Source organism: Portunus trituberculatus, chromosome 24, assembly GCF_017591435.1.
Source record: "Portunus trituberculatus isolate SZX2019 chromosome 24, ASM1759143v1, whole genome shotgun sequence".
NCBI classification, from domain to species: Eukaryota; Metazoa; Arthropoda; class Malacostraca; order Decapoda; family Portunidae; genus Portunus; species Portunus trituberculatus.
Window position 1 is genome coordinate 13,744,956 of NC_059278.1, and position 22,500 is coordinate 13,767,455.

The window sequence follows — 22,500 nt, forward strand, 5'->3', positions numbered from 1 at the left end:
TGGGAATAGGATGGAAAGTACAATTCAGGATACTGGAGATGGTAGTGTGCTGGGAATATGATGTAGAGTACCGGTTAGAATACTGGGGGTGGTCGCGTACTGGGAGTAAAATGAAAAGTACCGTTTAGAATATTGGGGGTGGCCGCGTACTGGGTATATGAAGAAAAGTACCGTTTAGAATACTGGGGGTGGCCGCGTACTGGGAATATGATGGAAAGTACCGCTTATAATTGAGTACGGGGGGTGGCCGTGAACTGGGAGTAGAATGAAAAGTACCGGTCAGGATTGTGTACCAGTGTGAAAGTATTGGTAATAGGTACCGGGGAGAGAGTAAAGAGTACCGATCATGATTGAAATTCAGATGTGAAGGCACTGGTAATGCGTACTGGAGACTGGGTGAAAGGTGGCGGTCAAAAAACTGGATATTGTGGGGGAGGTCACTGATGAACACAGTAATACTCTCCTCATGTTTCCGTGAATGTTCTTTTCTTACCGGTAATTAAATCTGAGGTGCGCCTGTCATACCTGTGAGGTGTGGCAATCAACAGGTGAGTGCAGGTGAGATTCTTCTTGCGTGTGGCGGTAGGTATCACTCTAGGGAGGAGGAGGAGGAGGAGGAGGAGGAGGAGGAGGAGGAGGAGGAGAGATGATAGATGTACTGACAGAAACGCTTTAATCACTGCGGTAGAAAATCCCATTGCTGTGGTTGCTGCCGCCTCTTTCCTCCCTCCCTTCCTCCAACAACCAATTTCATGAATGAATCTCCGCTGTGACCTCACCCACGCTCCTCGCCACGCTCTCTGCCTCCCTATTGGCCGAGACAGCGGTGACGTCACTCCGCCAAGAGGGACATAGTGCAGAATTTGGTGAGTGGCGCCTGGAGGGTGAGCGGCGCGGCGAGGTGACTCAGGAGGGTCAGGGCCGCACAGGTGGATCGTCTGGAGGGCGTGAATATTCCAGGTAACATCAGTGGCCGTGAATGTGGAGAGATTAAGTGGTGATAGCGGTGGATGGCATGCGTGCAACAGCCCAGCCAAGTATATATGAGGCGGAGTGGCCGCGGAGCATTCACACCCTCAAGGGCGCGGGTCTCGACAGGCTGGCAAGACGCTCCCTCCCTCCCGCCCCGCGCGCCGCCCCGTCACCGCTCCGGCCTGATGACATGCCAGTAGCGTGAGGACAAGTCTCGGCCTACAGTTGGTGTCCACGTCTCGCTCGCTTAGACGCACAGTCTCTCCCGGTGGCGTGAAGGTGCTTATTGTCGTCCTCAGGATATAAGTCTGTTTGGTTCCCGTTTAGGTCACTTAAAGCCACACGGAACAACGCACTCAGGCCTCTCTTAGACCTCCGTGACTGCCCACCACTACCTCCTCACAGTTCTCTTGGCCAAACCACCACAAGTACCACACACCAAGTAGAGTCTGGAAAAGTAACAAGTCGGTGCTTTTGGTCTGTAGCTTCAAGAGGAGCCGTAGCGCGGGTGACCTGTGCTGAGCTGACCCCTTGTCCCTCCCTCGCCCGCCTCACGCTCATCACACTTACTCCTTCTTCTGATCCTCATACGGATAACCAAGTACAGCGTTACATTCCCTCCCACCCACGCCCCCTCCCGCTCACTCCCTCTCCTTCCCTACTGCTCCTACAACCCACCCTCTCCCCTCCCTCCCCCTCAGTGCCGTGAACTGAGCCAACAGGACAGGCCTCCAGTGAGCCATCGCAAGCACTGCCCGGAGGAGCCGAAGTTGGCCCCGCTAGGCACCGAGGACTTGACACGCGGCAGCAGCATGAAGGGCCTCCTCCCCCTCACCAAGTGTGTGCTGCTCGCCCTCACGCTGCTCGTCCCCGCCACACACGGTGAGTACTCTACCACTGACAGTACCGCTGCTGCTGCTGCTGCTAATAGTACTACTACCGACATTTACTATTACTGCAACTACTATTACTACTATCATTACTACTACTACTACTACTACTACTACTACTACTACTACTACTACTACTACCACTATAACAACAACAACAACAACAACTGCTACTACTACTACTACTACTACTACTACTACTACTACTACTACTACTACTACTACTACTACTACTACTACTACTACTACTACTACTACTACTACTGCTGCTGCTGCTGCTGCTGCTGCTACTACTGCTACTACTACTACTACTACTACTACTACTACTACTACTACTACTACTACTTGACACACACACACACACTGTGTCTCATTCCACTGTTATATACATTAATATACATGCGTGTCCCGTCAAGCCAACACACACACACACACACACACACACACACACACACACACACACACACACACACACACACACACACACACACACACACCTGTCAGTATACATGTCCACCTTTCATCACTACCACCATCCCCACCACCACTCCATCACGCCGCCCACGCCTCTTCTTCCAGTACGCCTTCTCACACTCTCCCCACACCTTGCCCACGACCCACACTTCCTTAACAATGACACACACAGGTAAACTTCTCCCCCCACCCCGTCAGGTGCGTCAGACAGGTGTTGGCCGAGGCTTGATATTAGATAAGTTTTGTCACTCACTAATGTATTGGCCAAGTCTTCTCTGCGAAATGGCACACCTGTTCAGCCTACGAGTCGTTCATTACACGTATAACTCTTTGTCTTCTCTACCTATGTGTGTGTGTGTGTGTGTGTGTGTGTGTGTGTGTGTGTGTGTGTGTGGTGTGTTTGTGTATCATTATCATCATTATTTTTATCAGTCTTCGCGAGCATTCACGCATTCATTCATTCCACGCACACCTCAGTTTTCTATATGTATGCGTGTATACACAGATATGTGGATACGTGTATGCATTGACTCCTTTATATACTGTATGGTATAAAGGAGTCTATGGCGGATATCATCACCATTATATAAATTTTTACTAGTATTCATTCACTGCACGTATAGCACTTTTTACAATACGTATGCATATATGTGTGTGTATGTCATAATTTCTAACCTTTATGAGTATACTACGGCACAAGATCTTTCCAGCAATCATTTCCTCTCATCCGTCATTCCTTCACTGCATCTGTAACACTAACTTCTTTGGCTCTGTCTCGGGGTAATCACAAAGGCGTAGCATTTTTAGGGAGGAAAAAAATAATTATTACATGAATGAGTACAAAAAGATATATTTTATAAAAGTTTTACGTGTATATCATAATTATCAACCTTTAAGACAAAATCTTTCCCACAGTCTCCACTCGTCCCCATCCCTTGTCTAACTGTCTATTCCATGCCATTTTAGTACAGTCTGTCTCATCTCCACTCGTCCTCAGCTCTTGTTCTCTTGTTCTTGTTCTCCAGTCTATTTCATTTCATCTCAGTACAATCCATATCGTCTCCACTCGTCCCTAGCTATTGTTCTTCCCTTCAGTCTATTCCAGGCCTCCTCAGGACAGTCGTCAGTCTCTCTATCTAGTCTGTCTCGCTTCACTTTTCTCCAGGTTGTCAGTTTGTGTTCTAATTGTTCATCTATTTTTCTCTTTCATGACTGACGTGTCCTGTTTATTTCCGTGTCTTCTTCAGATTGTAGTTGAAATGTCTTAAACTTTGGGCTCTTTAAATGTGTGGTTTTACACATACACACACACACACACACACACACACACACACACACACACACACACACACACACACACACACACACACACACACACACACACACACACACACACATTTATCAATCTCATCTCTGCTTTCAATGATTATGACTATGATGCCGAAGTGTGTGTGTGTGTGTGTGTGTGTGTGTGTGTGTGTGTGTGTGTGTGTGTGTGTGTGTGTGTGTGTGTGACGTTTCATCTCTCCTACTTGCGTCAAACATTTTATTGTCCTCTTCACGCATTCAAGAGTCAGAAATTACCTTAAAAAATATCAAAGTTTCCTGTGTTGGGAGTAACTGCATGTGTGGCTCGGGAACGCCTATTTTTAGAGATAATAAGAGACAACTATTTATAACACCATATTTACTTGTTTACCGAAAGCACCCTGTTCTATTGGTATCCTTTGAATCTCTCTTTCTCTCTGTCTCTCCCTTGTCTACGATCTCAACTGGTTCCAAAATTCCTGATCTGAAGGCATATATCGGCGGACACTTTCAATTACTTTCAATTACTCCAATCCTCTACTTTAATCTCGTGGTCTGATGTGTAATTACTAAACCCCCACCTTTGTCTTCTCCGCACATGCATCCTGGGGTCTGTAATAATAGGTGATATTTTTATGGAAACGTATCTTTTCTGTGCGGAGGTTCTTCTCTTTTTCTTATTCTGCCGGGACACGTGATAGCGCAGCGACGTGTTTACATTTCTTCCGCTCTGAAAAATGTCGGCAAATTCACGTTCCGTTGTTAGGGAGTGGCGAGGGCGGAGCGGTGAAGCGGCGGCCCGACTCATTATTACTCCTATTATCATTACAAGTCTGCCGTGTTATTCTTACGTCTGAAAGCCCCGGACATGAAAATAATGGCGGCGGAGAGAGAGAGAGAGAGAGAGAGAGAGAGAGAGAGAGAGAGAGAGAGAGAGAGAGAAAAGTATAGATAACAAAGATGATGATAATGACAATATTACTACTTCTATTACTACTAATAATAACAATGATGATGATGATGATGATAATAATAATAATAATAATAATAATAATAATAATAATAATAATAATAATAATAATAATAATAATAATAATAATAATAGAAATTAACAATGATATTCACGATGATGATAATTTTGATGATAACAACAACAACAAAAACAATAACAGTAATGATAATAGTGATGATGATGATAATGATAATAATAATAATAATAATAATAATAATAATAATAATAATAATAATAATAATAATAATAATAACAATAATAAAATGATAATAATATCAACAACAACAACAACAACAACAACAACAACAACAACAACAACAACAACAACAACAACAATAGCAACGAAAACAACAACAATAACAACAAACAACAAACCATAAAGTATGTCTATAAGTGTGTGTTCATGTATGTATGTATGTATGTATGTATGTTACTTCATGTTTAGGAGTGTGTGCATTGGTGTATGTAGCATGTATGTGAGTAAGTACGTGCGTAGGGACCCGTGCGCCACATGTCCCAGATCACGATAATGAACAACGATAAGAATAGGTTTCGCAGAAGTGAGTGAATATACCGCCTGTTTTCCTCCTGTGCACCTTTGCCTTTATCAGCGGCTGGATTAACTTAGTGGCTTTCGTTGAGGGGAGGTCTCTCTCTTTCTCCTCTTTGTCCCTTAGAGTGCGTCCAGTGTAAGGATTAGCCCGTCTTAAGCTTGTATTCTGAAACGCTTTGCTCTCTCACCATGCTTTCCAAAGGCTGTAGTTGAAGGTACTCATATTTTTAAGGGTATTTTTATGTTTCTGGGGATGAATTGGCAAGATTTATAGTATATCAAAAGGAGAAACTGTCTTGAAAACCCCGCTAGTTGTCAGTGTGGCTTTGGAAAGTTATCGTGGTGAAAGAGTAAAGCATTTGTAAATACGAGCATCAGGGCAACACACGGGCGACGCGGTGCTATTGCTGTCCTCGAGGGTGTGTTTAGTATTGTCTCAGAGTACAGAAGCCACGGGAATGTACAATTTTAAGCCTTTCACTACAATATGGAACAAGTAACATCACAAGAAAGAATGTATGAAGTCTTTATAAACATCTACTAGAAAGGTGATTAAAAAAATACCTAGTAATTTGTAGTCAGTTAAATGAATGTACCAAATAGCAATGAGAGGGATACTGTGTGTTTTGGTGGTTTATAAGTATTCTCTTACCTGACAATGGCGGGACGGTGCTAAGGTTTGTTACGTAGGAGAGAGAGAAAAAAAAAACGTATAAGTGCAGTATTTTTAACCCCTTCAGTACCATGACGTGTTTCCATATTCACTCTGCTTACTATTTGGTGATTCTATACAACTTCAGAAACTTATGTGAGGAATTAACATAGTGAAGACTGGCCATTAATCTTCTGACCTCCATAGATCCTTCCTAATGTCAATAAAATGGTCTAATCGTACACAAATCTAAAGGTAAAAATGTGTCCCAGTACGGAAGGGGTTAAGAATAAACTGAATCATTGCGTCAGTAACTAAAAGGTGTATTTGATAAGTTTAACCTATAACAGATACTTATTCTGGATATCTTAAATAGTTTCACGTCACGCAAATATCGTTCACTACCTATACGACTGAACAAAAGGTGTTTTCGTAGTATTACCGATAACATATTCACTTCCAACACTTCAAGTATTTTCAAGTGAGCAGAAACAGTGAAGTGAAAATATGTATAACTTGTGCCTTGTATACTCAAAACTCATATTCTTTCTCGACACCTTTAATACCTTCAAGTCACTCAAATATTCTGTTTAATGAGTAAAAAAACGTTTATTTCCACCACCACAATGACCACAATCCTACGCCGCTATATAAAAAAAAACAACAACAACAAAAAAACAATGAGCAGAAATAGAGAAAATAAAAAGACTAAAAATAAAAACCGTGTGCTTGTTTGTCCGGACTCAGGTTCCTTGCGTATCAAATTTCCAGTATTTCCAGGATTCATCTGATCCAGGCGGGAAATTAGTACTGTTCCGCGAAGCTCGGGATGGAGACTCTTAGAATGATTGATGACGCGCTCAATGCTTCTTTGGCAGGCCAGTAAAAGGATGCCCGCTGGTGTTACAAAGACATAATTCTACTAATTGCTGCGTGTGGGAGAGAGAGAGAGAGAGAGAGAGAGAGAGAGAGAGAGAGAGAGAGAGAGAGAGAGAGAGAGAGAGAGAGAGAGAGAGAGAGAGAGAGAGAATCTTGATATGTAACTCAAAGCTGCTTTCCTTTATAATATGCTATCTGTCTATCTACCTATCTATCTATCAAGCCTTCCACTACGGCCGTGCTTTATGGACACTCAAAGCACCGTGAACAGAAATATTTAGAGGAGCACACACACACACAAAGAAAATAAGAAAAAATAGCTTAGTAATCTTTTTCTCACCTATAGAGCTTAGAACTACATATTCAAGAAACTGCAGTGGGAAAATTGTGAAAAAATATTGTGCGGTGGGGAAAGGAGAAAGAGATGAAGGCTACTCAATCTCTACCAATGAACTGCATCCTTTCAATTCCCACAGTACCAGACGTTTTCTCTTAATACTGTACCCTCTGATGTATAAGTAAGGTTTATGTTGTTAGTAGCTCAGAGGACGTAGGACTTGGAAATGAGAGGTGAAGCTTATTCGATTTTTCTTCCCACATTAAGAGTCTCGTTCCCTCCGTGTTATTCTCCGATGCATTAACTCGGCAGGTTTTGTGGTACTCTGAGCAGCTCAATGGGACGTAGGACTTAAACGTAAGAGGTGAAGTTTACTCAGTTTTTCTTCCCACACTGAGTCGTTTCCTTCCATGTTATTCTCCGATGTATTAACGCGTAAATAGTCAGGTTCTGTGGTACTCTCAGCAGCTAAGGGGCCTTAAGACTTGGAAGGTTGAGGTTACTTGATTTCCCTTCCCATATCTAGCACGAACAGTTTTCCTTCAATATTATTCTCTGATGTATTAACCCCTACAGTACCATGACGCGTTTTCATATTCACTCTGTTTACTATCTGCTGATTTTATACAGCTTCTGAAACTTATATGGGAGATTAAAATAGCAAAGACTGTGGCTATTAATCTTCTGACCTCCGTACACCCTTCCTAATGTCGATAAAATGGTATGATCGTACACAAATCTCAAGATAAAAATGCCCTAGTATTGAAGGGGTTAAGCTGAAAATAGCCAGGTTTTGTGGTACTCTCAGCAGCTCAGGGGGACGCAAGACTTGGAAGTGAGAGGTGAAGGTTACTCAATTTGAACCATAAAGTGTATCCTATTGATTCCCACACTAAGACCTTGCTGTCTGTGATCCCGTTGCTGCGGTGAATTGCTTCCACCCACTCGACCATTCATGTTACGTCGGGAAAGAACAGACGCTGCTTTATAACTTGAATCCGGTATGAGGAGTGATTTTATCGCAGCGCCTCCATTACCAACGCACGTATTCCTGTGTGCCTCAAACCCACTTCCATGAATAGGAGATTTGTGACGCAAAACAACGCAGAGAATAAAGGGAAAGATAAAAAGAGCGTTCAATCACTAGTGACCTGATTACATTCCTAGCTCGTATTATCATTATTATTAACATTATCATTATTATTATTATTATTATTATTATTATTATTATTATTATTATTATTATTATTATTATTATTATTATTATTATTATTATTATTATTATTATTATTATTATTATTATTATTATTATTATTATTATTATTATTATTATTGTTATTAAAGTTGTTATCGAGGTTGCTATATATATTTTCTTCTTTTCAATAGTCTAATCACGTGACTGGGTAACATTCACACACGCAAGGGAAGAAGCAAGACGCAGGAACTGTATTACGTATGTTTTCTACCGGGAATGCCACGAGTAAGCCTACAAATGTCACTGCCTGTGTGATACATATTGCCATGCGTTATCCACAAATTTGTCTCATGATTGAAACCTGCCAACAAACTTTGAATTAAGAGGATGATTATTGAGGCCTTTCCAGTTACATATCACTCTGAGAATCCATTCATTACATTTTTCTTATATCTTTTTCTCTCTATTTTCTAGTTTTACATTTCTTGTCACTGAGATTGTAAAGTTCTAAGATTGTAGACATCTACATTTTTACTCTGCCCTCTTGAACAGGCTGAAAGTAATTGAGTATTTAGGACCACTTCTGTGATTCTAGGGATAATTCAACACGGGTTATGCACCACCAATAGAAAAGACACACCTGCATGAGAGCCTGACCGACCACCACTGTGGCCTTTGAAAACAGTCAGTAATGAGGCCACCAAACGTTTCAAAATGCGTACGAGCCGTGATTACTAACCCTAACGATTCCCTTTGTTATCACCGTTACGCCAGTGATAGAATCTGGCATCAGCAATCTTTATCTCCACTAAGACCTTCTCGCATAGGTACGTCGTGTTATCAGCAATGTGTCTATATTTAGCGTCACACCAGTCTGCCCTTCCCTCCCACCTCGCTTATCTTTACCCTCCCAGTCTTGTGCTCATCCGTCAGCTACACACACACACACACACACACACACACACACACACACACACACACACACAGCTCGCCACTCTCAAGGATATATTTTCCTCCTAGTGATACAGAACTCTTATGAAGCTGTTATTAGATGAGAAAAATACCATTGCTATCCACGACTTTCAGTACGCAAACTCTACTGAAAGGAGTGAAAAGACGCCACAATTTTTAAAGAATTCAGTGTTCTCTGAATGTTGCGTCAAAGGATAGACGTCTGAAAATGTGTTACTTTTTTGTGTTACTCGTTTGTGAGTGTTTTGATGTATCTTACTGAGAGAGAGAGAGAGAGAGAGAGAGAGAGAGAGAGATTCCTGGGGTAACTTTACGACAAAATCCTCAACTTGCCTGAATCCTATCTTATTTTTAACTATTAATTTATCTATTATTTGTTTTTTTATCTTTTTTTTTTTTTACCGTAAAGAGCACACGTGCATTTATATAAGTCAATAGTAGTAGTAGTACAGTAGTAGTAGTAGTAGTAGTAGTAGTAGTAGTAGTAGTAGTAGTAGTAGTAGGAACAGAAACATTACCATTACTCCTTTTCTTTTCTATCTTTTCTCGTATCTTTTACCATGGAGGTAGAAAATAAAAGCACTAGTTTTTTTTTTTTTTTTCTAACGAGCGAGACAGCCTTCCTGCGCCTTCTCGGTCTGAACTAATCCAGGAGACACGAGAAAGACACACGTAGGCGGGCGACCCATGCTAATGTCACGGTAATCAGGAGGCCGTACCTTTCTACAGAGGCAAGGAATGTAATTATTGTATTCAACGTAAATAATTCATTCCCTGCGTCCGTCTGTGTAACTATTCCATTGCTACGTGACTCTCTCTCTCTCTCTCTCTCTCTCTCTCTGTACCGGTAATTCTTATCTCCTTCAATTTATTTCCCCCACAACCTTAGATTCGGCCTTCAGGTATCTCTTCCCCACCTTCCCTCACACATTTCCTCTCTCTCTCTCTCTCTCTCTCTCTCTCTCTCTAACAATATCTATACCCTGCTGTAAGAAGAAATTTGTGACGAAAGAGAAATATAAGAATAAATAAATAGATAAGGCACATATTTCACTTGTGATAAATGAAAACGGTAAAACGCGTCATCCAAAACACCTTCAAATTCTTTTTCCACAAGTACAAAAGGCGAAGTGCAACATTCCCGTGTTATTCTTAGCATTCGAAGCCTCCACCAGCCACCCACCCCCCCAGCCACCCAGCCACCCTATAGCCTCAACTAACCTACCACCACCACCACCACCATCAACAGCGGGAGTAAAGCGAACAAGAGTGCCTGTAGTAATGAACACAGAGCCACAGAGAGCCACAAAGCGTCAACAAGATCACCTACAGCTCTAAAGTTTCCTAACACTAAAGCGTGACAAAGCTCTTAAGCCTTGGAGATTCCGTGTGGTAACTTCTACCCTTCGCCGCCACCACCACCACCACCACCACCTCCTCCCACGCAAGCTGTTGACTAAAGGACCATATGCTGAAACATTTCTGCGCCAAACCTCCAATACTTTAAAAAGACCCTGATCTAGTTGAAGTCACATAAGTTTCCAAGGAAGCACTTTTATGGTTTCAGTGGCAGATTAAACAGATTTCTATATTATTGGCAGGAGACACTCTTGAGAACTCGGTTAATCATCTCTTTGGCCTTTGGAAATAGATGTGGTTAACTTGCACAGTTTTTTTTTTATGGTTGATGAGACAGATTAATAAGATTTTTACATTATTCACACGAGTAGAAGCTGTTGAGAGAGGTGAGGTGAAGTGGGGTACGTTGAGGTTACGTTTGGTGATGTGAGGTTCTGTGAGGTGAGGTAAGGTTAGGTGAATTGAGATGAGAAGAGGTGAGGTGAGATAAGGTGAGGTGAAGTGAACTGACATTAGGTTAGTTTTGGTATTAACATTACTTGTACATTTGATATTCTAACTGAGTGCATGATTAGTTGATCATTAGTGCTTGTATCCTCTCTCTCTCTCTCTCTCTCTCTCTCTCTCTCTCTCTCTCTCTCTCTCTCTCTCTCTCTCTCTCTCTCTCTCTCTCTCTCTCTCAAACTGCAATTAATCACAGGCACCAGGTAATCGGAGGGAATCTGTTACCTGCCACAAAAATATCTTGTTTAATAGGACATCGTTCAGGCAGATTTTAGTTATTTTACCGAGTCCTTCTATCTGTCTGTCTGTCTGTTTGTTTGTCTGTTTGTACTGTGTGTGTGTGTGTGTGTGTGTGTGTGTGTGTGTGTGTGTGTGTGTGTGTGTGTGTGTGTGTGTGTGTGTGTGTGTGTGTCGGGATCTCTCTCTCTCTCTCTCTCTCTCTCTCTCTCTCTCTCTCTCTCTCTCTCTCTCTCTCTCTCTCTCTCTCTCTCTCAAAACATTTATCACTCACACAAAAATTCACACCCACGCTTCCTCCCTCACACTTACACACTCTATCGACGAAGCCCTGGCAAAACCCACACCTTGACACACACACACACACACACACACACACACACACACACTCTTTGCACATGTCAGCTCCCCAGTGGTACCTCATGGGCCAGTGGTGGATGCGCTGCTGCTCCTGACGGGGAAAGGAAGCATGGTAGAGAATTCAGGGTGGGTGGGTATCAACTTTTCACCAACAATCACGCGTAAGCAAGTTTAAATTAACCCTGGGTAATTGTGTGCTATTAGTGGCGTTTTTTTCCTTGTCAGACGGCATAATGTGAAGAGTGAGGGTAAAGTTCCGTACAGCGAAGAGCGGGAGGGAAGCAGTGGTGGTTTGGAAAGGGATTACAAACAGCGGTGGCTCTAAATAGGTTGGTAGGTTGTTATGTTTCGCTTTTCTATCATACTCGCTGGTTTTTGCAAAGGATCATGGAAGGTTGCGAACAACTGTGGTCTTATAAGTAGGTTAGTTGGTTTTATTTATTTGTTGGCTAAAGGAGAAAGAACTGAAAGGAGAGGACAGTAGATATGTGAAGGAAAGGAATTAAAAGGATAGAACAATAGACATGTTTCCTAGCAAGGCAGCAGTTACACACACACACACACACACACACACACACACACACACACACACACACACACACACACCTTAGCCCCTCTCAGTACCTCAGCGTCTCTTAACTAGCGGTACGGATGCTAGAATTAAATCGATGCAAACATTTAGCTACGTAAAAAAAAAAAAAGTGTTTCTGAGTACGAGTTAGTGGTTAAGCTGTGAGGGTTTTCATGTGTGTTTTTTTTTTTACGGATGATGTCACAGATTAATAAGATTTCTACATTATTTACACGAGATACAGTGTTGAGAGAGGTGAGGTGAACGTGAAGTAATGTGAAGTCAGGTTAGGTTGTAGGTTATTTGTCCCTGAATTCTGACTAACTTTTTTTAATCTTTTATGGAGACTACAATTCCAGTGGGCCTTTTTCTTTCCAATATTAATTTTTTTTTGCCCTTAATAAAAAAAAAAAAGAATAGTGAAGCGAGCTACTGTTAGGTGAGGTAAGATAAAGTGAGGTACTATATAAGGTTAAGTTAGTGGAAGTGAGGTGATGTGAGGTTAGGTTAGGTTAGTTGTAGTTAGGTAATGTAAGATGAGGTTAGGTTAGGTGAAGTGAGGTAATGTGAAATCAGGTTACGTCAAGTGAAGTGAAGTGGGATACCGTAAAATTAGGTTAGGTGAAGTAATGTGAGGTGAGGTGAAATTAGGTTACGTTAGATGAGGTGAGACAATGTGAGGTGAGGTGAGGTGAGGTGAAGCCACAAGTTACACCTCACCAGTCACGCCCCCGCACCACTGACACTTGATCTATGCCTTGAGTCACTGTGATTGTGCCTCTTGTAATACTGTCAAGGGCTGGGGCGATCCGCAAGCTGCCAAGGGGGGGGGGGCGGGGTGGGGAGAGTAGTGGGAATGGAGGAGGAGGAGGAGGAGGAGGAGGAGGAGGAGGAGGAGGAGGAGGAGGAGGAGGAGGAGGAGGAGGAGGAGGAAGAGTGAATAGCAGAGATTGTTATAGAATGCCAAAACTACAAAGACACATATACATACCTTTCCTTTTCTCTCTCTCTCTCTCTCTCTCTCTCTCTCTCTCTCTCTCCACACACACAAGCCGCAACAAGAAATCCGGTACGGTTAATAGAGTCACAGCAATCCGATCAGAGATTGTATCTGAGAGTAGTGGGTGGTAGAGGGGTGGGGGACAGGTGGGAGGGGGGAGTGTAAGGAGGGTAGGAGGGAGTAGGGGGGGCAGGGTAGGAGCGTAGAGGATAAGGGGAGTAAGAGTGTGTGTGTGTGTGTGTGTGTGTGTGTGTGTGTGAACATGCGACTTTCTTTTTCGTATATCTATTTTTATTCTTGCTACGGTCCGGGATGTTTTTTTTTTTTTTTTTTGATGATGTTTTTTTTTTTGCTTGTTCGTGAGTTTGTTTGTTTTATCTGCGGTGGAATATGTGTTTTTTTACGTCGGAAGTCACAGTAGTAGTAGTAGTAGTAGTAGTGGTGGTGGTAGTAGTAGTAGTAGTAGTAGTAGTAGTAGTAGTAGTAGTAGTAGTAGTAGTAGTAGTAGTAGTAGTAGTAGTAGTAGTAGTAGTAGTAGTAGTAGTAGTAGTAATAGTAGTAATAGCATTCTAACTTGAGACTAAGGGAATTTGTATATCGTTTTCTCCAACCATGAATAGCATCAAGACATTCCCCTCCTCCTCCTCCTCCTCCTCCTCCTCCTCCTCCTCCTCCTCTCCATAGCCTCATCTCCCGGCCAGAATAACTGATCGAGGAAACTTGGTGTGGGTGGTGGGGACGTTCGGGAAGAGGAAGAGGAGGAGGAGGAGGAGGAGGAGGTAAGGGTATCAATACACATTCGGAGGAGGTGATAGGGAGAAGGAGTTGAGAGAGACGGCGGAAGAGGCAGAGAGACGTGGTGGAGGAGGAGGAGGAGGAGGAGGAGGAGGAGGAGGAGGAGGAGGAGGAGTGGAGGGAAGGAGAGGGAGAAGGAAAGTGTTGATACTCATCTGAGAAGTGGAGCTGGATGGAAGAGGAGGGAGAGGGGGAAAGAGGGAGAGGGAGAGAGAGAGAGGGAGAGTGAGAGACGAGTAGCCTAAATCAGATTGACTTCACAGACTCGACAGTTCGATATAGCGCGGCTTAGATGTTCGACTTGCCCTAATTATACCCTGCTGGACGTGGCGGAGGTGTGGGTGGCTGGACTGGACGTAGCGGAGGCGTAGGCGGCTGGACTGGATGGGTGGGCGGGGCAGGGAGGGCGGGAGGTGACGGTACTGGCCAGCATGTTGTGGAAATATAGTTGTAGCGAGTTTGGTACGAAAAAGTCGATGGTTAATGAAGAGCCTTGGTTTGCAGCGGTGATGGCTTGGTCTCAGAGCCGCGCCAGGGAGAAAATGTGCAGCCGTGATTACTTTAGTGGAAAATAAGGGCAGCGGTTAGGCTATTTAGGTGAGGAGACGTTAATTAAGGTGTAAAGCTGTTAGTTAGTTGGTTGTTGTATATGCAAGTTAAACCCATGTTCAGAAACGCCTTCTCCCTTCATTACGACAATTTTGCAAGGCCACAGAGACAAGTAGTCGGGTTTTCAAGACAGTTTCCCTTTTTAATGAACTAGAAACCTTGCCAATCTATCACCAGAACCATAAAAATTTTCCTAAAAACACGAGTATTTTCAACAGGAGCCTTTGGAAAGCAGTGATGGTGAGAGAGCAAAGCGTTTCAGAATATGGACCTTATTCTTCACTGTCTAGGTTGATAAAGGTTTTGGTTGGCGTGTGACTTCTTAAGTGGATAATGAGGGCAGTGGTTAGGCTGGTTACACAGGTGAGAAGGTGTACAGGTGTGAAGGTTAATTAATTGTTATATATACAAGTTATTTTTCGCTGTATAGGCCAATAAAGATTTTTGGTTGATGTGTGATTTATTTGGTGGAAAATGAGGGTTACATAGGCTGGTTACATAGGTGAGACGGTGTACAGGTGTGAAGGTTAATTAGTTGTCATGTATGCGAGTTATTTTTCACTGTATAGGTTGGTGTGTGATTTCTTGAATGAAAAATGAGGGCAAAAATTGGTTAAGTGAGGGGCGTAAAGGCGTAAAGGTGTGAAGGTTAATTAGTTGCTCCATATGCAGTTATTTCTCGCTGTCTAGGCTGTTCAATTTTCGGTGTGCGTGTGATTTCTTTAGTGGAAAATGAGGCCAGTGGTTAGGCTGTTAGCATAGGTGAAGAGGCGTAAAGGTGTGAAGGTTAATTAGTTGTTATATGTGCAGTTATTCCTCGTTGTCTTGGCTGATAAAGGTTTTGGTTAATGTGTGATTTCTTTGGTGCAAAATGAAGGCAGTGGTTAGGTAGGTTAACTGAGGAGACATAAAGGTGTGAAGGTGCAGGTTAATTAGTTGATATATGCTATTCCTCGCTGTATAAGCTAATAGAATTTTAGGGAAGTGTGTGCAGGTTGATAAGGAGAGTGTGGTGGAGTGATGGTCTGTCTGTTAGTTTCATTATCGAAAGGCTCTACTACTGACAGCGTATTAATAAAGGTGCAGGTTAATTAAACGATACATGCTGTTATTCCTCGCTGTGCAGGCTGATAAAGGTTTGGTAAGTGTGTCTTCGTTGGTGAGGAGGGTGTGCTGTAGTGATGGTCTGTCTGTGTCACTTTCATTATCTAAACACTACTACTGACAGGGTAGGTTATTCTTTTTTCAGTAAGGCTGTAGACGTAGCATAAACCAGACAACCCGCTAACTGTTCAATGACGCAACTTATTCACACGCCACATTCTCCTCGTATATGATTATTTTCCCGAATAAAATCAACGTTTCAAAGTGACGAATTCTTACGTAATGAAAGCTGCCTGTCTCAAGGAGCGGCACGGAGACTATCAGAAGCTGCCATGTGTGAATTCCGGAGGTGCCTTATTGTACATTCGGAACTGTCATGTAAAAGGGATGCATCAACTGTGTCTTTATTATTTACTTATATTTTCATGTACACTGATCTCAACATGGTATTAGGTATAAGTCTGTCTCCTCGTCACTTGTTTAAATGTTCTCGTAGTTTTTTTTTTTTTATATATATATAAGAAGGGAAAACTGGTCAAGGGCAACAAAATAGTTAAACAAAACTCTCCACTAAGTAGCCAGTCCCCGTACAGGTCCAAGAGAGTTAGCCAAAAGGAGAAAAATGTCTTGAAACTTTTATCCCCTTCTTTTGGCTAACTCTCCAAGACCTGCACGGGGACAGGTAACTAAGTGTCTAGTACAAGTACCTCAGCTCGTCACTTGTTTAAATGTGTCAACTTTGCATTCCTCTATTCTTTCGTTCTTTGACTTCCACACGGAATTAACTACAGAGCCCTCTCGCCGTCACTTCTTTAGTCATGTCAACTGGCCCTTTTGCAATCCTATCCCCCTTTTTTTTTTATTCATACCATGAGAACTTTTCACGGGAATTTCTGGGCTAAAGGGCTTACTTTTTGGGGTACCTTCTATTTCAAAGCTCACCCGCTAGGAAACCGTTGACCAGAGTGAGGAAACCCAACCTACACTCGGACCGTGGACAGGATTCGAACCCGTGCGCTTGGAGACCCCTCGGACCCCAAAGCACGCATGGTTCCAAACGGTCATAACTACAATCCCTCTCTTCGTCACTTGTTTAATCATGCCAACTCACTCCATGTTATCTCTTTGTGTTTTGTAACTTGATTTCCACAGTTTTAATTATACGTTCTTCACGTCGTCACTTCCGCAATTATGTCAATTGGCTCTTGCAATCTCTATAATTTTATGAACCTTGATTTCAACACAGTCATAACTACAGGTCCCTCTCCTCCTCACTTCCTTCATCATGTCAACTCTCCCTTTGCAGTTTCATGTTCTTGTGTACCTCGATTTATACAGTCATAAATACAAGTCACTCTCGTCATCACTTCCCTAAATCCGTCAGCTCGCCTTTGCTCTCCACTGGGTGTCAAGTACTGGTTACATTCTTTGCCAGTATTTAAATTATGTCAACTCGTCCTTTGCAGTCTCTTTATGTTCTTATATACTTTGATTTCCATTCAGTCATAAATACAGGTCTCTCTCGTCATCACTTCCTGAAATACATCAACTCGTGAGAGATCATTCTTTTCTGTCTTAAATTTTCAAAAGATATTTCAAGCCACGACAGAAAGGTTTTTATGGTGGTGAATTGTCCTAGTAGCTATAGTGACATTCTGAAGAAAATAAAGAAAAAAAAAAAAAAGGAAAAAATTTACATTATTCTTCCTTGAATTCATCTATTTTAAGCCAGGACGGAAGGGTTTTTGGGGTGACACGGTGAGCGGTGATTAGCTGAGTGATTACGACCATAAATTGTCCATCCCGAGTGGCCGCCAGCCTCCCCTGCTGATCAGTACCTGTCGCTGCGGGTGAACGAGTGAGTCAGCTGAGTGAGTGTGCCAGGGAGGAGAGGGAAGGGGAGGAGAGACGGGGAGAGGAGAGGTGCGACAGAAATAGCTGGAAAGAGAGAGAGAGAGAGAGAGAGAGAGAGAGAGAGAGAGAGAGAGAGAGAGAGAGAGAGAGAGGACAAATAAAAGGAAAGACAGAAAGACAAAGAAACAGTAACACTACTACGTACTACAAAAGTAGTATTGGTGTGTTCACGCCGTGGCTAATACTCCCACAGCAACGCACAATACTTGGTTTCATCTTATCATCGTTGTCAATGTGAACGTTCGCATCAAAATCGCCAGCCGTAATTCCTATGAACTTTTGGCGCGGCATGAAAACAGGAAGGGAAATATTGTGTTTAGATTATCCTCTTTACTTAATCACCTGGCCTGCTGAGGTTCCCATGGCCCAGTGGATAGAGTGACGCTCCTGGAAACACTAATGGCGGACACCAGCGTTCAAATCCCTCAAGGGGTTAAAAAAATATTGACACTATAAACAACAAAATTTCTCCTTTAATGTATATTAACATGAACAAAAGATGGGGAAATAGACCAACTTTGCAATATTTCCGTTGGTTCCTCGTGGCTCAGTGGTAGAGTGATGCACTTTAATACTGGCGTGAGGGAAGCAAGGGTTCGAACTCCACTCAGAACTCAAAAAAATGTGTTCCCAAAGAACATACAGTGGTGAAGAGCTGCCCAGGGGAGAGCTGCTCTCGCAGAAGAAGAAGAAGAGGAAGCAGCAGCAGCAGCAGCAGAGGAAGAAGAAAGAGTTCACTGACGGGGTTGGTGGGCCCCATTCAGTGGGATGAGATTCAATGTCTGGGAGGTCACTGACGAGAGTCAGTCACACCACAGTCACTGATGGGTGTCAGTGGCTGGGGGAGGTGTACTGACCGGGTCAGTGGGGGGAGGGGGGAGGGTGGAAGCTGGCATGAGTCAGTCACACCACAATCACTGATGGGTGTCAGTGGCTGGGGGAGGTGTACTGACCGGGTCAGTGGGGGAGGGGCTAAGTGACATTGAATCTCATCCCACTGAATGGGGCCCACCAACCCCGTCAGCTGAGAAGAAGGAGCAGCAGCAGCAGCAGGACAAACCACCATCAGGAATTTGGGTTAGGAGCACCACCACCACCAGGAGAGGAAAAAAGACCACCAATGGGACCACCACCACCACCACTAAATTAGATTAAATTGAATTGAATTTAACTGAATTAAGTTAAATTAAATTGAATCAAATTAAAATGAATTGATTTCCATTTTACAATGGTTATTGAAAAATGTTTTATTAGTGGTTACTCTCTCCGTGTCAGAGGCACACACATACATGCATACAGACAGACAGACAGAGGCGGGGCGGACAGTACGTTGAGGGAGAAGGTACAAAAAATGACAGCAAGACTAAGGGAACAGATGAGTAAAAAAAATTAAATAAATAAATAATGAAAAAAAAAGTCGAAAAAAATCAGATAAAAAAACTGAATGGTATCGAAAACAATTTAATGCAAATTAAGGGAAAAATGAAGGGCGGTGTTCAGGTGACGTGTAGCTCCCCTTTTGCTTCCCCTCACCTATGCCCCTTCACTCATTCAACCTTACCTGTGGCCCTTTATCCCTTCACCCTTTCCTTCCCCTCGCCTTTACCCCTTCATCCCTTCAGACATTCCTTCCTGTAATCCTTCATCCCTTCACCCCTTTCTTCCCCTCACCTGTGCCCTTCAATCCTTCAGCCTTTCCTTCCCTTCACATGTACCCCTTCATTCCTTCAGCCCTTCCTTTCAATCACCTTTACCCTTCATCCCTTCACTCCTCCGTCTCACCTGTGGCTCCATTCCTTCATGTAATCGAACAGCAACAAACCTTTTGACCCTTACAGACTGTTTGGAAAGAGGAGGAGGAGGAGGAGGAGGACACTGTAGGAGGGTTGTAGGACAGGTGAGGGCGTGGGTTGGCAGGTGACAGTTAAACAGGTCAATCGACTTGTCAATACTTGGAATGGTAGGTGAAGACCCTTACTACAAGCCATCATCACCTCCTCCTCCTCCTCCTCCTCCTCCTCCTCCAATACTTCCCTCTAAGGCCTTCCATTCCTCTTCCTCCTCTTCCTTTACAATAGTCACCATCTCCTCCTACTTATTTTCCTTCATCATCTTCATCTTCAACACCTCTTCTTCCTACACTACCATCATCACCTCCTCCTCCTCCTCCTCCTCCTCCTCCTCCTCCTTCTCCTCCTCCGGCACTTCTATTACTACCACCACAATGGGATGATGGAGGGGGGAGGGGAAGGGAGAGGGGAAGGAAGGTCGGGGGAGTGAGGGGGAGTAGGTGAAAATTGCGTTTTATTTCATGTCGCTGCAATTGTTGACGTAGGAATCATGGTTGCGGTGGTGATGGATGTTATACACACACACACACACACACACACACACACACACACACACACACACACACACACACACACACACACACACACACACACACAGAAACAGGTCATTTCTTGTCCTTTTTTTATCTCTTCGACCTCGTTCTCCTTCTCTTCCTCCTCCTCCTCCTCCTCCTCCTCCTCCTCTTCTTTTTTTTTTTTTTGTCATACTCCATTACCTCCTTTTCTTCCTACTTCTCCTCTTCCTCCTCATCATCTTCCTTTCTTCACACTTCATTATTTTTTTCTCGTTTTTCTCGTTCACCACCACTTCCGCCCTCTTCTTCTTTTTCTTCTTCTTCTTCTTCTTCCTCCTCCTCATCCTCTTTCTCCTTCTCATCCTGGTCTTCCTCTTCATCTGTCTCCAAACCCAACTATCTCTTTATCCCGTCTTTATCACCATTATCATCATCTTTTTGTGTTCATGCGTACTTCTTTCTATCTACTTCTCATAATCCAGCACTTTCTTTCTCCTTCTCCTCGTATCCACCATCATCACTCATCTTATCCTTCTTCATACTATTTGACCATCTACTTCTAATCCTTCTCATCCTGTCTTATACCCTCCCCTTCCCTCCAGCGGCGTGGGAAGAAGAGGAAGAATAAGAAGCAGTTAGCATGAAAATAACAATGTTGGCTTTTCATTGTCGAGAATTTGACACGCACACAACACACCTGCCTTGGGCCGAGACACAGAAACACCTTCATACACACGGCGACCACAAATGTTCCGACTCCATGTGGAGAGAAAAGAGAGAGAGAGAGAGAGAGAGAGAGAGAGAGAGAGAGAGAGAGAGAGAGAGAGAGAGAGAGAGAGAGAGAGAGAGAGAGAGAGAGAGAGAGAGAGAGAGAGAGAGAGAGAGAGAGAGAGAGAGAGAGAGAGTGTGTGTGTGTGTGTGTGTGTGTGTGTGTGTGTGTGTGTGTGTGTGTGTGTGTGTGTGTGTGTGTGTGTGTGTGTGTGTGTGTGTGGAAGGGTGGACGGGTGGATCTAAGGGGCCACGGGAATGAAGAGGAAGTGAGTGATAGAAGTTTGCTCACTGATTTGAAATGCGTAGGAAGTTTCGTGGTGGTAGTAGTGGTAGTAGTAGTAGTAGTAGTAGTAGTAGTAGTAGTAGTAGTAGTAGTAGTAGTAGTAGTAGTAGTAGTTGTTAACATGAAAACTAAAAAGTATATTGAATAAGTAGCACACATCGTAACAGTATTGATAGCAAGATATGAGAGTAAAGAAATTAATAAATACAAGAAAGAAAGAATGGAAGAAAGGAAGGAGGAAGGGGTAGAGACTAAAGGGTCAACTATAAAGCTAATATCGTGAACAAGAGTCATCGTAATATCACTTTCCTTGCAGCCTCATGTAAAAAAAGAAAAAAAAAGAACTTAAGGAAACAGAAAGCTTACTGTACATCCACCTCATTTCTTTCCTCCCAGAACTTGAATGTGGAGAAACAGGACAAGACAAAAGACAAAACATTCACCTAACACACACACACACACACACACACACACACACACACACACACACACACAACATACAGAGTAAAACAGAAAACAACAGCATATGGAAACAAAGCCACAATCTAGAGAGGCACTACAAGCAGCACAACATAACATCACGTAATCAAATGCAATAATAATCAGAACAAAAACATAACCCTTGCACTTTTATTAATACGTTTGAGTGTCGACCGAGGGAGAGCAGGATTTTTGGGACGAGACGGGGAAAAAAAAAAAAATTGGGGAAGAGTTATTTGATGGAAGAGGAGGAGGAGGAGGAGGAGGAGGAGGAGGAGGAGGGCGATAGAAAGCTCATATGTGTGTGAGTCTACATGAAACGAGGTGAATGTTAACCCCTTCAGTACTGGGACGCATTTTTATCTTGAGTTTTGGGTGTGATTAGACGATTTTACTTACATTAGGAAGGGTTTATGGAGATCAAAAGATAAATAACCACAGTCTTCACTATCTTAATCCCGCACATAAGTTTCTGAAGCTGTATAAAATCACCAAATAGTAAGCAGAATGAATATGAAAACGTGTCCTGGTACTGAAAGGGTTAAAGCAACGAGGATGAACAGGTGAAGCGCAGGTGAAATTGAGTAACTGGATGAGTGACTAGTTATGAAATTAATGAGGACAAACTGCAATGGGGGAAAGGTGAGTAAAAATATTACATTATGGGGGGTAAGGATGGGTAGAAATGGGTGAAAGAGGGTGAGGATTATTGCACAGGGGTGTATATGGGTGTGCTAGGATGAATAACGGTGGGGTGAATGTGTGTGGGTATGGGTGTATGTATGTTTATGTATGTGTATGGGGTAAGGATGAGTAGGAATGGGTGAAAGAAGGTGAGGATTATTGTAAGTGACTAGATAGGAGTGTGTATGGGTGTGATAAGATAAAGTGTATGTGTGTGGGT

At 43.0% G+C, this 22,500-nt stretch overlaps 1 protein-coding gene across 2 annotated transcripts in view; it reads left to right on the top strand.

Annotated features, from left to right (window-relative positions):
• The first annotated feature begins 1,089 nt into the window (after nucleotides 1–1,089).
• Nucleotides 1,090–22,500, top strand: part of LOC123507996 — a 60,786-nt gene continuing 39,375 nt past the window's right edge. The window contains exons 1-2 of one of the 2 annotated variants that reach the window (XM_045261340.1): nucleotides 1,090–1,251; nucleotides 1,674–1,854. In XM_045261340.1, coding sequence (XP_045117275.1) covers nucleotides 1,785–1,854 — 70 coding nt within the window. In that variant the 5' untranslated portion in view covers nucleotides 1,090–1,251; nucleotides 1,674–1,784. Of the gene's footprint in view, nucleotides 1,855–22,500 lie in introns of both variants that reach the window. The other variant, XM_045261341.1, reaches the window with a different exon arrangement.